The sequence below is a fragment of the Ursus maritimus genome, unplaced genomic scaffold, assembly GCF_017311325.1.
Source record: "Ursus maritimus isolate PB19 unplaced genomic scaffold, ASM1731132v1 scaffold_12, whole genome shotgun sequence".
NCBI lineage: Eukaryota > Metazoa > Chordata > Mammalia > Carnivora > Ursidae > Ursus > Ursus maritimus.
The window spans coordinates 23301931-23320371 of record NW_024423564.1 but is presented as its reverse complement, the minus strand read 5'-3'; the positions used below and the strand labels follow the sequence as shown (position 1 = coordinate 23320371).

Genomic DNA, 18441 nt, shown 5'->3' with positions numbered 1-18441 from the left:
TGACTTCTGCACCATATTCAATATTGTTAATTCACTCCTCTATTCAGAAACTCATCTGCTTTGGTCCCTGACATCCTGGTATTAAGACCACTCTTTCTATTTGCTATTTTTATTTTTGTACTTTCCATTTCCCTTCTTGACCACAATGAAAGGTACCTGGACCTCTACTATACACCTTCTACTAATGATTACTTTTCTACATCTGAGCTTTATATCTATATTCTAAATCCTGAGATCTCTGCCATGATCTACAGTCATCCACGTCACTGGATGCCAAATAATCCACTTAAATGTTCTATCATTATCTCAATTTCTTAATACCAAAAACAATGCATTGTCTACCCCCTCAACTTCTTAACTCCATTTAACTCCTGTCAATACCACCATTTCTCTAGTAAATGGCCTTTATACTGTGTCAATCTATAACTACTACTTCTTTTGTTCCATAAACCCACATAATGCCAGTCAGTGTTAGTCACATCTGGCCTGTCTTTTGTATTTTCTGTTTCTCCAACCTACTGCAGATCCTTCTGCAGAACACTTGGATTATAATATAATAGTACTCTCCTAAATAAACTATTCACCTCAAGTCTGTGCTTTCGTCTCTTTCTTATATGACAGCCTCCATACACACATATAAATGTATGCGTGTGCACACGCACACACACACACACCCATACACAAAGCTTAAATGTCTCCCCATTACATACATAACACCAATAAAACCTATCACCTTACTGGGTGGCACAGCGGTTAAGCGTCTGCCTTTGGCTCAGGGCGTGATCCCCGCGTTATGGAATAGAGCCCCACATCAGGCTCCTCTGCTATGAGCCTGCTTCTTCCACTCCCACTCCCCCTGCTTGTGTTCCCTTTCTCTCTGGCTGTCTCTATCTCTGTAGAATAAATAAATAAAATCTTAAAAAAAAAAAAAAACCTATCACCTTACTATTCAGTCTCACACCCACCTATCACTCTAACACACCAATACCTCACCTATGTGTATGGTTTTTTTGTTGCTGTTGTTTTTTAAGTAGGCTCCAACCCATGGAGCCCAACACAAGGATTGAACTCTGGATCCTGAGATCAAGGCTTGAGCTGAGATCAAAAGTCAGGTGCTTAACCTAATAACGAGCCACCCAGGCATCCCTCACCTATGTGTTGTTTATTGAGTCTATGTATACTTCTATACCCATACCTCTGCTTGCATCACTCTCTATATCTAGGATACACCCACTTTATGTTAGTTGAGATGCTAAATTTTCCTTAAGTTCTAACTGAGAACTATTTCCTCTAATATGTAAGAAGCACTGTCCCTCCCTCTATTTAGATTGTATCCGTGAAATTCTGCAGACTCTAATGCCACTGTCATTCATTTGACACAGAAGGAAATGATGTTAAGAAATTATTAATATATATTGACCTCTCCCATCAAAATGGTCACTAAAACCCTCAGAAGTGAGGATATATTTTATATAGCCCCCTGTCCTCAAAACCAAGCAAACTTCACTAGTGAAAATGGGAAAAAAAAAAAATAAGGATAAATTTTCTTAGCAAAACAGTAATACCAAAAAGCAGCAAGAAACTTCCACTTGGAGAGTAGAAGGATTTTAATGCTCCCAAAAAAAACCAGAATTCTGTTTTCTTCTTTGTGTTCATTCTATTGCAGAGGACAAAGAGAACACCATTCAGTACTTGTCAGCAGTTACACAAATTTTAAGCCATATAATCATTAACTTCTTCAAAATGGGAAGTCAGTGTTTTCCTCACTTTCACTGAAAGGTTTAATCATGCAACTCCCTTGCTGAAGCAGCAGTGAAACACTTTGAACTGAACCTTGAAATCTGTGGTAATATAAAGTCAGCAACAAGTTCTGACAAGAAAACAAATGAATTACTTGTTATCTGCTCTTCAAATGTTCTCAGGACAAATTTTGGATTTTATTATGCAACACAGACACCTCCAACATGAGAAAGACATGGTCCCTACAACAAAGAAGCTGCAGACCGCTGGAGGCAGCAGACAAGACAAAATAAAAATAAAGTGGTTTGAGTTCGTAGGGTACTGCAAGGTGCTGTGAACTCAGAAGGTGAGTCTAGGAAAGGCTAAATTTAAAGGATTTATTTATTTTTTTAAATGTATATGCGGTAATCTTTAAAATATAAAGGAGATCCTTTAAGAAATCTCCATTAAGAGAAAGTATAATGTTATTTGCAACAATAAAAAGCTGGAAAATACCTACCAGAAAGAGAAAAGTTAAATTACAGTCTCTCTACAGTACAGTATACCTATACCTACGGAGTCTGTATAGGGCTTAATATACAGACCTACTAAAAATCATGTTTATGAGGATTTTTAATGGTATGTAGAAATACTGTTGGTATAATGGAAAGTTTTTAAAAGGAGTAGAAATCAAATCTATATCTGAAATAAGATCAGTTCTATTAGACACAACTTTGTATATTAAATAATATTTGAAAATAATACAAAATTCATGTAATTACTACTGAAGCCACTTATGTTCTCTTAATTAATAAGTGATATCTTGTATCCTTAATTAATGCTCTTTAAGCGCCTACAGAGAATGGTCTCCATTTAAAAAGTAGTAGTATTAGGTAGTGGATAATATTCAGTGTGAAGTCAGATCAAGATATTTCAATTCTTTAACAAACATGAACTAGCAATTCCAACTTAGGGGCATCAATACCTCACTTTAAATAATTTAAATTTAAACCTAAAGCAAGATATAATGAAATGATGACTCTTCTACTAATCTGCATTTATAATTAAATACTACTTGACCTAAACTGGTTTCCTTCCAAGGATGAATAAAATTAACTCTCTGCATCTACTTTGGGTCTTCTGGATTTAGTATATTTGAATTGGAATGGACTTTAAATATTAACATTTGATTGCCCATTCTAATTCAGAAATCCTATTCCAACACTCATTGAACTCTATCAATCAAATTTATCAAAGAAATATGAAAAACATTTAGTCTCTTTAATATATATATAAGGCTCACATAAATTAATAAGAAAGCAAAAAATCTTAATAAATAGGAAAAGGGCATGAACATTTTACAGAGAAATGCATGCATATTTTCAATCTAAGAGGGACAAAAATAGAAATGTTTAGGTGCCCATTGGGTCTTCATTTCAAGTAAGTTTCTGCTTCTATCACTACTGGAAATGCTCTTGCCAAATCTCTGATGATGACCACACTGCCCAATACTTCTCTTTGTGCTTATGTTGTTACATATTTTTTTTCATATTTACTGCTTTTTTTTTTTAGTATTTTTTTTTTTAATTACAGAAAGAGAGAGAGAGGAGGGGTAGAGGGAGAGGGAGAGGGAGAGAGAGAATCCCAAGCAGGCTCCACACCCAGAGCAGAGCCCAAAGTGGAGCTCAATCTCATGATGGTGAGATCATGACCTGAGCTGAAACCAAGAGTTGGATGCTTAACTGACTGAGCCCCCCCTCCAGGCGCCCCTCAAGTGATTTTTACAATAGCTTTATTGAGATATAATTTGCCACATAATTTACCCATTTAAAGTGGTAATTCAATGGCTTTTAGTATATTTGGAGTTGTGCCACCATCATCATAATACATTTTAGAGCATTTCATCAATGCCCCCCCCCCCAATTCATACTCATTAGCAGTCACTTCCCAAACTCCCAGCTTCAGGCAACCATTAATCTACTTTCTGACTCTACAGGTTTGTCTATTCCCTTTTCCCAGGTTTTCTGAGGTATAACTGATAAATAAAAATTATATATATTTCAAGGATACAAGACAGTATTACCCACTATAGTCACCATTCTGTACATAGTCACCCTGTATAACTGAAGTTTCATACTCTTTGACCATCATCTCTCCATTTTCTCCACCTACAATCCCTGTAAACCATCATCCTACTCTCTGCTTCCATGAGTATGACTTCATTGGATTTTATGTATAAGTGATATCATGCAGTCATTTGTCTTTCTATGCCTGGCTTATTTTACTTAGCAGAATGTCCTCCAGATTCATCCATGTTGTCTCAAATGATAGCATTTCCTTCTTTTTTATGGCTAAATAATATTCCTCTGTGTGTGTATGTGTGCGACTTTCTTTATCCAATCATCCATTGATAGATTTTTGAGTCATTCTATGTCTTGGCTATTATAAATAGTGCTGCAATGAACATGGGTGTGCAGGCACATCTTTTCAGATACTGAGTTCTTTCCTTTAGAAATATACCTAGAACTGGGATTTCTGGGTCATTTGGTAGTTCCATTTTTAATTTTTTAGGAAACTCCATACATTTTCCTGATGGCTGTATCGATTTAAATTCTCACCAACAGTGTGCAATGGTTCCCTTTTCTCCACATGTTCACCAACATTTGTTATCTACTATCTTTTTGATAATAGCTATACTAACAGGTATGAGGTGATATCTCATTTTGGTTTTGATTTGCATCTCACTGATTAGAGATGTTTAGCACATTTTCATATATCTGCTGGCCATCTGTATATCTTCTTTTTCAGAAATGTCTATTTGGGTACTGTTCCCATTATTTAATTGGGTTGTTTTCCTGCTATGGATTTGCCTAGTCCAGACATGCTATATAAACAGAATCACACAGAATGTGGTCTTTCATAACTTATTTTTTTTCATTTAGCACAATGTTTCAAGGTTTATTCATGTTGCATTTTACTTTTATATGTTATAAACATGCTATATGCATTCATTATTTAAGTAGTCGATTACCTTCTAATGAGATTTAAATAATAAGTAAAAATCATACATTTACCCATGTAGTTACCATTTTTGCAGTTTTGTATTCCTTGGTGCAGATCCATACTTCCACCTGGTATCATCTTCCTTCTGTCTGAAGGACATGACTTCCTTTAACATTTTTTATACTGCAAGTCTGCTGTTGATAACTTCTTTCAAATTCTGAGTCTTTTTTCACCTTTGTGTTTTGTTTTGTTTTGTTTTGTTTTTTGATTTGTTTTGTTTTGTTTTGTGAGAGCGTGCGTGAGCAGGTGGGGAGAGGCAGAGGGAGGTAGAGAGAATCTTAAGCAGACTCTGTGCTGAGCACCAAGCCCCACAGAGGGCTCAATCTCAGCACCCTGAGATCATGACCTGAGTGGAAATCAAGAGTCAGGCTGTTAATGGACTGAGCCACCCAGGTATCCCCCCCTTTGTTTTTGAACGCTAATTTCGCTGGTATAGTATTCTACCCTGTTCAAATATGTTACTCTATTGTTTTTTCACTTGCATTGTTTCCAAGAAGAAATCTGGTTTTGCTTTATTGTTGTTCACACCTAGTGTGCCCTTTTTTTCCCTCTAGTTGTTCCAAAGATTTTTCACTTTACCACTGGCTTTCAGCTATTTGATTATGATGTGCCTTGGTGTAGTTTTCTTCATGTTTCTTCTGCTTGGACTTCATTGTTCTTCATGAACCTAAAATGGATTTATTTTTCAAATGTGTTTTCTGTCTTCCCACCCCTCTACCTCTCCTCTCCTTGGGGGATTCCATTTACATGGATATTAGGCCACCTGAAGTTGTTCCACAGCTCACTGATACTCTTTTTTCTTTTTCTCTCTGTGTTTCATTTTGGATAGCTACTATTGCTACAGCTTTATGTTCACTATCTTTTCTTCTATAATATCTAATCTGTTTTTTAATCTGATCCAGCGATTTCTTAATCTTAGACATTGTAGTTGCCATTTCTAAAAGTTCAATTTGGCTCTTCTATCTTCTACATCTCTATTTAATTTTTTGAACATATAGAATACAGTCATAACTGTTAATGTACTCTGCTAATTCTAACATCTGTGTCAATTTTGTCAGTTTTGAATTTGGTTCAGTTTGTTGATTTTTATCCAGATTATGGTTTCACTTTTACACTTCTTTTCAAAGATGGCTGGTAATCTTTAATTGGATGCCAAATATTGTAGATTTCACCTTCATGGGTGGGGGATGTTTTTGTATTCCTATAAATATTTTTTGAGTTTTGTCTAATGCATGGTTGAGTTATATAGAAACAGTTTGATTTTTCAGGTTTTGCTTTAAGACTTCCAAGGAGGTACTTGAGCAGCATTTGGTCTAGGGCTAATTATTGTCTACTACTGAGTCAAGAAATTTCTGAGAACCCACTGTCCTGAGAATCACGAAGATTTCCAGTTTGGTGGGAGCAGGCAATATTCCCAGACCAGTATGAATGTCAAGTACTGTACCTTCTAGTTATCTCAGATTTTTCTTTACCTAACTTTAGGTCATTTTTCTCTTCTCACATTCATGGTCTGATCATTACTCTGAAAAATTCATGGGGAAACTTTTGCAGATCTCCTGGTCTCTCTAAGATCAGCTCTCTCCCATTATGTTCTACAAACTCTAGCTGCCTTAGTCTCCCCAGACTCTCAGCTCTGTCCTCTCAACTGAAGAAGTCCACTAGGCTCCATGTGAGTTCCATTTCCTGAAATGAAACCTGTAAATTCAAGATAGTATGCTGGGGAAATATTGGGGCTCTCCTCATTTGTTTTACATCTCCCAGGGATCACTATCTTTTGTTGCCTGAGAGCTAATGTCTTGAAAACTATTGTTTTATATCTTTCATTTCTTTTTCATTGCTTCAGATAGAAATGTATGCAGAAAAGGGTCAATTCAATAGGCCTGAGTTGCTCAAGTCCTGTACATTTCTATATCAGAAGTGGCCCTTGATCCACTCCTGGAAACATTCTGTCTGACAAAAGTGTTTTTGTGTGCCTGAGGCCTTGGACAATGCTATACCAGCTAACTAGAAAGCTTAATCACTTGAACATCTGATTTTTCACTGGTGGTCTAAAGCTCAAGTAACTATCGACCAGGACCCAGGCAGTGTGCACTATATCTAAATCGTGGAAGGAGCCAAGATGCCCTTCAACAGATGACTGGATTAAGAAGATGTGATCCATATATACAATGGAATATTACTCAGCTATCAAAAAGAATGATTTCTCAACATTTGCTGCAACATGGACAGCACTGGAGGAGATAATGCTAAGTGAAATAAGTCAAGCAGAGAAAGACAATTATCATATGGTTTCTCTCATCTATGGAACATAAGAACTAAGAAGATCGGTAGAAGAAAGGGATAAAGAAAGGGGGGGTAATCAGAAGGGGGAATGAATCATGAGAGACTATGGACTCTGAGAAACAAACTGAGGGCTTCGGGGGGGGGTGGAGGAATGGGATAGACTGGTGATGGGTAGTAAGGAGGGCACGTATTGCATGGTGCACTGGGTGTTATACACAACTAATGAATCATTGAACTTTACATCAAAAACCAGGGATGTACTGTTTGGTGACTAACATAATATAATAAAAAAAATATTATTAAAAAAAATTAAAAAATAAATAAAGCTCAAGTAACTGAAGTCAGTCATGTAGCACTACACAGCTATTTAACTAATGCCCAATAGAAACCCCGGACTCTAAGGCTTAGGTCAGCCTTCTTGGCTGGAATACTCCATTCATGTTGTCACACATTGTTGCTGAAGGAATTAAACATGTCGCACATAATTCCATCGAGAGAGAATACATAGAAACTTGTGACTCATTTCTTCTAGATTTTGACCTGTGCCTTTTCTCTTTGTTGACAACAATCTATCCTTTCATTATAATAAACCGTAATCATGAATATAAAAATTTCTGAGTTCTCTGAGTACTTCTAATGAGTTAGGAGCCTGAGAGTAGCCCAGGGGACCCCAGAAACAAAATGTAAATCCATTCCCTATTACTCCATCTCGAGCAGAAGTCAAAGCAGAGACACGAGTACCATATTTTAGTGGCCACTCCTTCCCACACAACTTAACTTTGTAAAGCGCCTTGACAAAAAATATAGAAAAGTTCTCAAAATGGCAATAAAGTGATATCTCTACTCACTTTTATATTCAACTAAGTGCCAGCCAGTAAGATATATTTAGAAGTCTGGGTCTTATGGGAAGTCTCATAAAAGGGAGGAATGCACCTTTCTTTTTCCCTTACTTCTTTCTTTTGGAGCTCTGGCTTCCAACTTGAACAATGGGATGGACTTGAGGGTATCAGAACGGAAAGATAGAAACCTGTTGACAAGAAAAAGGTGCCGAATGCCCTATAACACATATCTCTAGACTTCTTTACATCACAAGAAATAAATTACTGCCTTGTTTAAGCCAATGCCAGTATTTTTTTTTCCTATTAAATGCCTCATAATCTAGTTCTTACAGTGCCCAAGGTGATCCTGGTGGCCAACTAGGTGTGGGAAGCATTGATAGTCCAATCAACAAGGGAAAATATTCAGAACCAGAGTATATATAAATGTCAAAATGAAAGTGTTTGGCTTATGTACTTAAAAGACAAATGGGAAATCACATCAGCATAAGTTAGTATTTTTCTTGAAATCCATCAAAATGTCAAAAATCCTAAACCCAAAATTACTCATTTCAAAAAATGATCAATGGAAATTTTGTTGTGCCAGCATAGGAAAAAAAAAAAAAAGATTCATTTTAATCTCCACTGATTGACTTCTAATAGCTTTCTCCACTTCAACTGACATGAATTTTTTACAATGTGGCACAATTATGTGAATAAAAATTTACCCGATGTTCCTTTATAAACTGTTTTCTGGAAACTTTCCATTACTATCCCCTGTACACAACTCCCTCCCTTCAATCCACACTCCCAAAAAGGCTGTGTTAAACCCCTTCTACCAGGCTGTACTAGATAACACACTTCTGTGCTCTCAAGATATACCCGCCTCTATCAATATTCTCTGACTTAATTTCAGGATTTGTTCTCAGCCTTATACATATTTCAAACAAGAAGACAGTTTAACTCCTTTTTCTCAAAATTGTACAAGGTCTCTATTTGAAAAAAACAAAAATACTTAGACACATTTTGCTAATGTTCTTGTACTGGATGCCTGTTTATAATAGCTGATGTTGAATAAAGGTTTCCAGTATGCCAAACACTTTTCTGAGTGTTTTTCAAGTTTATCATCACAATAATCCTATGATGTCATTAGTATTATTATTGCCAGTATACAGACAAATCAAAATCATGAGAAGGCTGAAGAAGTGACAGATTTTCTAACCCACATTTGTTGGCTTCGGGTTCTATACCATTAGTCACTACTCTATACTTCCTCCATGGACAGCAATAATAATAGCTTCATATTTAATTTTAATGTATGTAACTCAAGGACTGCTGTATATTCACCATAAATGCTGAAATCAGTTTTACATTGGGGAGATACAGTGTAAACAAGACCTGAACTGAGTCAGCCTTAAAGATGAATCTATCACCTATCTATTAGCCACAGCATCTAACAAACTGCCTGACACACATTGGTTATGTGTTGTTGATTTAAACGAAGAAAAATAAGCAATCTCAGAAATATTGTCAAGGAATCTCTAGCAGGACTTGATGACAATAAATATAAGTTGTGAAGAGACAGAAAAATAAATGTACCTCCCTTGTCACCAATTTGGTGATTACAAGAAACACTGATGACTCTAATGGGTAATCACAGAAAATAAAAAGTTGGGATAGAGAACTAGCTTAGGAAAAAAATGTTCAATTCTTTTTGGCACATCGCTTGAATATTGATGTCATTTACAAATGATATATATGCTAAAAAAAACTGACAGTGAAATATACCCTGTTTCAGTGCCTTTCAATTGTTGGATTTGAATTAAGTCCAGACATGTTATCCGAAAAGCTAAGATTTTTCCCTAATTGTGAAGAAATCACAGATGCTCTGGTACCAAAAATACAGTTTACAACTCAGAAATGCCAAGTAACACTACTCCCATTATAATAGAAATTATATGCTTGACACTTAAAATGTACAAAATGTTTTTACATACATTATTAATCATGTATACCAAATGTAATCCACACCATCTAAAATTTTCTCTATATGTGCCTGTCTGCCCCCCTAGACTTTAAGCTTACTGAGTATAATGACTGGCAATGACTCATTGCAGTATCTTCAGTACCTTGTATGAGGTATAATATAAAGGATGCTCGCAATGAATTGATCTGCACCTCCTTAGGATGTTAGAGCCGTTTACAGATGGACCACATACAGTGAAAGGACAACAGAAGTAAAAGACAGTAAAGATCAGGACAAAGTCTCCTGACTCCATTACATCACCGCCCTCATACAAAATATTACTTTAAAGGTGCTCCCCCAAACATTTTCACATCACCTCTGACCCTACTTATGATTGGAAATCCTATCTAAAAGTAGAAATGGAGCAAGAAGATGTATAAATACCAAGACCAGAGAGAGGCATAATAGGTCAGAAGTTCAGTGTTTCAGATTTACTGGATAAAGCTAGATTGCTTTTATTTCCACAGGAAAGATTACATGATCCCTACATTTAAAATAATTCTTTAAGCATTAAAAGTTTGCCATTGCATTGAAATACTCTTCATCTCAAGATGAGTAAATTATCACCATTGCTTTCAATACAAAGCTTCTTACTCTTCGGCTGTCATTTTACAGATTCATACTGAAAATAAATTTTAAGCAGAGCTACATTGCGGTGCAATGAGTAATAATTTCATCAAATTAGTAGCATTCAGCTTCTAGTGAGATTTCTTTATTTTATTCATAGCATATTTTGTAAAAGGAGCATACTAAACAGAACCATTTACCTTTTAAGACTTTCCTTAAATAGGGCATACCACTAGGAAACAATCAGCTATTATTCCCTATTTCTATCTAAATAACTGTAATAACTTCCAGGTGTTTGATAAAAGGCACTTCCCATCACTATATAGGTCCATACTTTCTATAAGCCTTGCTGGCACTTAAACTTGTTCAAAGGTATAAACATTTTTCTCAAGGATGATAGATATTAGGTTGTAATTAAGGTTATTGTGCTAGCATAGAAGATAATTTGACTTAATGGAAGACTTTCTGTGATGGAAATTAACAAGTTTCCTACATAATTATATAACAAGATTGATTTTGAGCAACATTTGTGCTATTTACACACTAACATTTAAGGAAGCAAAGGCTAGATGATTAACAGACCTCCTGAAGTATTTACTATGAAGTGAAATAACTCAAAGACCTAGACACAATCTGTTTAACAACATCACAAAGAACGTAGTATCTCAGATTTCTTTTACCTTAAAGTTTGTTACAGCAAACATAACATTTTTATTGAAGAGTAAAAAAAAAAAAAAAGTTTTAAAGTGACATTTAACCATCCTAAAAATATAGGTTATGGAACTACAGGAAGCATTTGATAACTGTAAAAAAGAATATCTAAATGGGGTTTCTTAAAATTTGTGAGTCAACTCCAAACAGAACTTCTGTTACAACCAGAATCTTGAAACAGGCAAAATATATTAGTGTAGCAAAACAATATCTAACATAGGCAAGGTTGTGGAAATGTCTTGTATTTATTAAATTAATTCTATTTTTAACATAGCAATATGTTTAGGATCAACAACATCCTTTAAAGTCATTCCTTGGACAAAATTTTTTTTTAATATGTTATTTATTTATTTGATGGAGAGAGAGACAGCCAGCGAGAGAGGGAACACAAGCAGGGAGAGTGGGAGAGGAAGAAGCTGGCTCCCAGCAGAGGAGCCAGATGCGGGGCTCGATCCCAGAATGCCGGGATCACGCCCTGAGCCTAAGGCAGACGCTTAACAACTGAGCCACCCAGGCGCCTCTTGGAAAACTTTCCTTGATATTATCTTATAATTCATTGTTTTTCATTTTTAAGCCCATCCATTATTTGGTTATTTAAATTATAGTAGAGGAACCCAGAAATCCATATATCTAGGGTTTTAAAATCTTAAACTTCAAGTAGCCTTTTAAAAAATATACTTTTCCATGGGGCGCCTGGGTGGCACAGCGGTTAAGCGTCTGCCTTCGGCTCAGGGCGTGATCCCGGCGTTCTGGGATCGAGCCCCACATCAGGCTCCTCTGCTATGAGCCTGCTTCTTCCTCTCCCACTATATATACTTTTCCAACGCTGCTGGCAAATGGCCAAACACAAAAAGGAAAATATCCAAAAATCTGATAAATACAAATTAGAATCATACTAGCAGAGGAATTAGAAACAGAAAAGTGTTGCCTCTAAAAAAGAGCTGGGAGAAGATATGGAGGGGTACAGAGAAGTCAATGGTGTGCTAGCCCCAGATCCAATGGGCTCTGGAAAACTGATAGTTAACACTTCTTCCAAACTCCACATTTTTAGGGCTTAATATCTGCCACAGAGGGGGTATTTACCCCATGGTAATCAACAAATACTACAAATCGGGGCTTCCTGACTCTTCACTCCATTGCCCCCACTCCCAATTATAGTTGTTTACCAGTATGTCACTGGTAAAATAGTAAAAGGTGCCGTTGCTTTTCCTCAAAAGCTGTTCTTAATATTTTTTTTAGCTTTTTGTATGTGTATTCATTATATTGATAAAAAAATTAAACAACACTTGAAGAAAGATGCCATTAGTAAAGCAATGGGATAATTCAGAGATTATCCACAAGATTCACTGGGCAGTAAGGTAATCATCATGTTTCAGCAACAACACCTTAATAATAATTGAAGGAGGGGCGCCTGGGTGGCACAGCGGTTAAGCGTCTGCCTTCTGCTCAGGGCGTGATCCCGGCGTTCTGGGATCGAGTCCCACATCAGGCTCCTCCGCTATGAGCCTGCTTCTTCCTCTCCCACTCCCCCTGCTTGTGTTCCCTCTCTTGCTGGCTGTCTCTATCTCTGTCAAATAAATAAATAAAAATCTTTAAAAAAATAATAATAATAATAATTGAAGAACTCAAAACTGCATGTCAATCTAAAGTAGTTTCCATGAGTATTAAAAGGCACTGGTGAGCTTGAGTAATAGCATAAGAACTTTTATAACCACTTAATGTAATTTAATTTCCCTAGAAAAATTGACTCAAAAAATGAGTTATCAAACATCAAATACTATATTTATTTTTAAGCCACAGTTTTCATGCAGGTATACTATTTTAAAACTATCAAATTAAATAATTACATAGATTCTCTTATTTCATTTTCAGATTAACTGAGAACCAAACCGCTTTGTGTTGAACACTGTACTACAAATTATGGTTACACATTGTGTAACTCTTAAGTATTCACCATGTACCATAATTAATTCAAAATTGTACAGTAGTAAAGATCCAAAAGGGGCAAGGGTTAAGCTAATATAAATTAGCCATAGATACACCCTTTAAAAACATTTTTTAATCCTCAAATATGGACCGGTTGTCTTGACAGTGACATTATTATTGTTACAAAGTAGAATGCAAAAGAAAAATGTCCTTCAGTCTAGGAGTCCAGTGAACCAAAGTTTTATAACACATATCTAAATATATAGAAACTATAGAAGGAAAAAAAATATATATATATATATGTAGAATCTCCAACTCCAGCCTTTTAGTCCATTGTGCCTGTTTCTTTTTCCTAATTTCTCCAACAAATAATCTGTCCTGTCAGAGGTCAAAGTAGCCGGAAAAGGGCAAAACTGGTCAGTTAACATCATATTGAGAAGTGATTGATGATATTTCATCAGCTCCCTCCACTGCAACCATCTGGTTTGTGGATTAGAAGCCTTTCAAACCTTGCTTCATTTACACATGTGAAGGACTCCTTGAAGAACCCATTATAAAATATCTGATTGGGAAATTTTGTGAATACCTGGGGGGGGGGCGATGAGGTAACATTTGAAGGACTTCCCATTTCTATACTTCTTTGAGTCCTTATTTTCTTGTCATGTATTTTAATGTCTGAATAAACAGCAATGTAAAATTGAGCTCATATTCATAGGTTTTAGTTTCCAATTCACTACTGAATTTAATCAAACCATTTAACCTTTCTATGCCCTTGGTTTCAACATTTCTGAAACTGATGTATCTTTGTAAGGCTGGAAACAAGCTCATAAGTGAGGCAACAGGGGAAAAAAAAATGTTGTAAGTGCACAGACCACATTCACCCTTCTTTAACTCCACCAGCTCCTATACTTAAACTTGTCTTACACTTGACCCATTTCAGCCAGGGAAGCCCTCTACCTCCTGTCTCTAAAAATAGATACTTAACTCATTTTTTTGGTCCTTGAATTACTGGAGATCAGAGTGAAGGTGGGAGGAGATTGCAACAAAAGTTACATGAATTTCTTTATGATCATTTATTAAACAACATCAAAATAATAGTGTAAAAGTAAATGATTAAGTTGGGTGAATGTAAATTTATAACATACAGACTTTAATTCTAATACCATAATTCTGAACCATCACCCCAAAGCCTTTTACTTTCCATCTTGATTTACAGCTATTTGTGAATTTGCCTCATCTTCCATTCTGGTATCATAAGCTCATTTAGGAGAGACACATTTATCTTTCTAGCCAGTCTCCTCCTGTACTTAATGTAGTGCCTAGGATATAGCAGGTACTTAATAATTACTTAGAAAAGTGAACGAAGGTATATTTTGTTGTTGAGCTTTGGAGAAAAAATATATATTTATTTTTTAATGTGGATTTTAAAAGTTATCTTTGTGCTTCTTTGCCGTATTTGATAATAAACATCTTTTTCTCTCATACAAGGATTGTACATGTCTGTAAATTAAGCAACTTTATGATAATACCAGCTTACATTTGCATTTATTCTTAATTCATTTGTTCCAAACAAAACACTATGAGGTAGATAGGAAAAGTATCATGATCTCCATTTCATAGATAGGGAAATTAGCTTAAGTTCACAAAGCTAAAAACTGGCAGAACTAGGACTTTAATAGCATATTTAGGACTCTTTAAAATAATGACATTTTACCCTAATTACTTTCTTAAGCTATGAATTTGAATGCAATAATGATCTCTTCTCTTACAAATGTTAGATATCACCAGCCTCACTACCATTACCTCTAAAGTATCTTCCCTCCTTCCCTTTCTTCCTTTCACAAATATCCCAGCTTCTTTACAATCCATACCAAAATCTGTATTTGTTTGCAGGGCGCCTGGGTGGCTGAGTCGGTTAAGTAACTGACTCTTGGTTTCGGTTCAGGTCATGACTTCAGGATCCTGGGATCAAGCTCCATATCGGCCTCCCAGCTCAGCGGAGGGTCTGCTTGTCTCCCCTTCTCTCTCTGCCCCACTCTCCCCCCTCACACTCTCTCTCTAAAAGAAATAACTAAATCTTTACAAAAAAAATCTGTATTTATCTGCTTGCTAGGACTGCCATAAAAAAAAAAATTACCACAAATTGGGTACCCTTAAAACAATAGCAATTTATTATCTTACAGTTCTGGAAGATACAAGCATGAAATCAAAGTGTCAACTGAGCCATATGCCCTCTGAAACCTGTAGGGGAGACTTCTTCATTGTCAATTCAAGGTTCCAGTGTCTGCTGACAATCCCCACTATTCCTTGGCTTGCAGATACGTTACTCCAACCTCTGCTTCTAATTACATGGCCATCTTTCCTGAGGTATCTTTTACATCATCTTTCCTCTGTGTTCTACTCCTTGTATCTGTGTTCCTGTCATCTACCCACCTCTTGGTCACGCCACCACTCTGTCCAAATGCAGTGAGAATTTAAATCAAGTTCTCTTTCACACCCCACAGTTCTTTACAGCAGTCTTAGTTTCAACGGTCACTTGGACCATCCAGCATCTGCCCCTTATTCAAACATTTCACCACCAATAATTGTTTCTTCCTTCCACATCACCAAAGGCACCATCTGCCTTGGTTATGTTCTTAACCTTTTGATTGCTAATTATCACACCATCTCCAAAAGCACACCACTCTAACCTCCACCTCTTGCACTTTCATACTCTTAATGCCTTCCAACAACTCTTTGACCTTATTGACACCACCATCCCATTGAGCACACCACCTCTGATATTCTCACTATTCATTTTTCCCTACTATTCTGAATTCCCTAACATTAGATTCCATTATCTACCACAATGACTTCCTCATGACACCCTTATTTCTCTGCCCCTCTCTCACACCAACATTATTGCCCAGGTAAATCTTAACCCAATTAACTACTCTTTGTCCAAACCCAAGCAGTTAAAAGTGGCTAGAAGAAATCACATTCATGCTAAATTCTTAATAAATTTCAAATGGAAAACACACACTGCCTAAAAATCCTACTATCATTCCTTATTATTTTCATGCTCCCATTTTCCAGAAAGTTTATTCATACTTCCGTCTGTTCTTCAGATTTATGTCCTGTTTTCCTCTCATCCTCAATTAATGACTTTGCCTCACACTCTTATTGAGAAACTAAAAACCATCAGATGGGAACACCCACTATGGCATCTACCATCCACCTGACTCTTAATGTTTAAACTTATCAATTCTATTCCCCCTCACCAAAAGAATCCCTTTATACAGAAAATTATCCCTTCTGTGTCCTTTAACACTGGTGTCTCTTTCTACTGGATTTCTTTCATTAGCATATGTACATGCTCTATTCTCCCCCTCCACCTACTTCCCAATTTCTGTGTTCTGCTGTAGAGCGAAACTTTACCCCAGAAATAGGTCACTGTTTCGGTTTCTTATCTCCTGTTCCCTTCTCAATCCATTCCAATCGGACTTCTTTTTCCAATAGCTATTTTTAAATTCACAATTTCTCCATGCTACCAAATTATAAGGAAACTTTCATGCCCTCATCTTACCCTCTCAACAGCAATAAAGAGAGTTGACTATACCACCACCTTCCTCCTTCCTTGTATTCTATGACACCACAGACTCATGGCTACTTTTTCTTTTTCTAAATGCCTAAATTACCAACCCTTTGTCTAGTTACACTGTCTCTAAGTGATTTTACTCAGGCCCAGGATTTTAAACATCATTTTTGTATCAATAATCCCCCACTTTCCATCTCTAGCTATGATTTCTTTACTAACCTCCAGATACTCATTTCCAGTGGCCTATTTAATATCTTTACTTTGATCTAAAAGGGATTTAAAACTTAATGTCATTAAATACAACACTTGTATCTCATAGACCTGTTATTTATTTTTGCCCCTCAGATTAAGTCTAATCCCATCTCTTTAATTTTCTTTCTTTGTTCCTCAAAAGCCATGGCAGACTCCTTCTGGTACTTCAGGTTTAAGTTGAAATGTCACCTCCACAAGGAGGCTTTCTCTGACTACCCCAAATAAAGGAAACCCCAACAGTCATTCTGCATCATATTATTGTTTACTTTTACCAAAGCTCATGATACTATCCGAAATTACCACACACTTTGAAATTTTTACAGCCTTTTATTTTTATACCATAATGTAATTTTACTGAGAGCAGAAATCTTTTCTGTCTTGTTTGCAGGTATGTTTCCAAAATATGGACTAGTTTCTAGCATACAGTAAGAAATTAATAAGTATTTTTAATATATAAGAGAAAAAGCTAAATTTCTGTGTTTAAAACATCAAAATAACAGATTATCAAAGAGATAGGTCATTGGAGTCAAAAAGATAATTGGTAGCCATTATTAGTGTTAGAGGCAGTTAGTTAGATTCTAACAGGATGCCTGGAGGCCAGCAAAAAGGAAGTTGTGGCCAGCTATTGGGAAAGTCAGAGGCCTATCCTGTCAGCACTCCAAAACAAAGTCACAAGAAGCTGGATCAAAGTGGACAGGCCCAAGATGGCTGACAAAGTAGGGCAGAAAGCCATGCAAAATAAGCAAAGCCTAAACCCTGCTTCCAAGAAACACCCACCCCAAATAATGAATATTCCACCCCCCTGTTAACAACCACCAATAAAAGATAGAAACCTAAAGCCCAGGGCCTGCAGCGCTCTCTCACTCCATTGCCCCATCTCACATCTTCAGAGCGTACTTTTGCTTAATACTTTCCCACTTGTGTCGCTTATTCATTGTTGTGTCTGTCCTTGAATTCTTTCTCATGAGGCAATCGAGAGCCTTCAGGGACATCTTTGGGATAGCCTGGGTCAAGGCCTGAGGACTGGGGTCTCCCCAGTTCACCCAGCAACATTAGTATTTTGATATTTAATGTTAATTGAGTATTTGCTATATGTTGACACTATTCAAAATGTTGAATATGTAGTATTTCCTTCAACCACATAACAATCCTCTGATATAGGTACTATCACTGTCCCCACTGGACATGTGAGGAAATTAAAACACGAAAAGTTGAAGTTATTTGCCAATGTCAAAAACTAATATGTGACACAGCTAGGATACAATGGACATTAGCACTTTAATTCCAGAGTCTACATTCTTTTTTTTAAATTTTTATTATAATAATATTTTTTATTATATTATGTTAGTCACCATACAGTACATCCCTGGTTTTTGATGTAAAGTTCGATGATTCATTAGCTGCGTATAACACCCAGTGTACCATGCAATACGTGCCCTCCTTACTACCCATCACCAGCCTATCCCATTCGTCCACCTACATTCTTTTTTTTTTTTTTTTTT

General features: G+C 36.3%; 1 protein-coding gene across 3 annotated transcripts in view; it reads right to left on the bottom strand.

The window, feature by feature from the left end:
- The window catches only part of DPYD (dihydropyrimidine dehydrogenase), a 788358-nt gene that overhangs the window by 751979 nt on the left and 17938 nt on the right, over positions 1-18441 (bottom strand). Inside the window, exon 1 of one of the 3 annotated variants that reach the window (XM_008697678.2) lies at positions 4806-4841. The exons of the other annotated variants lie outside the window; for them this stretch is intronic. Coding sequence (XP_008695900.1) covers positions 4806-4808 — 3 coding nt within the window. The 5' untranslated portion in view covers positions 4809-4841. Of the gene's footprint in view, positions 1-4805; positions 4842-18441 lie in introns of those variants that run through there. 3 annotated transcript variants of the gene reach the window in all.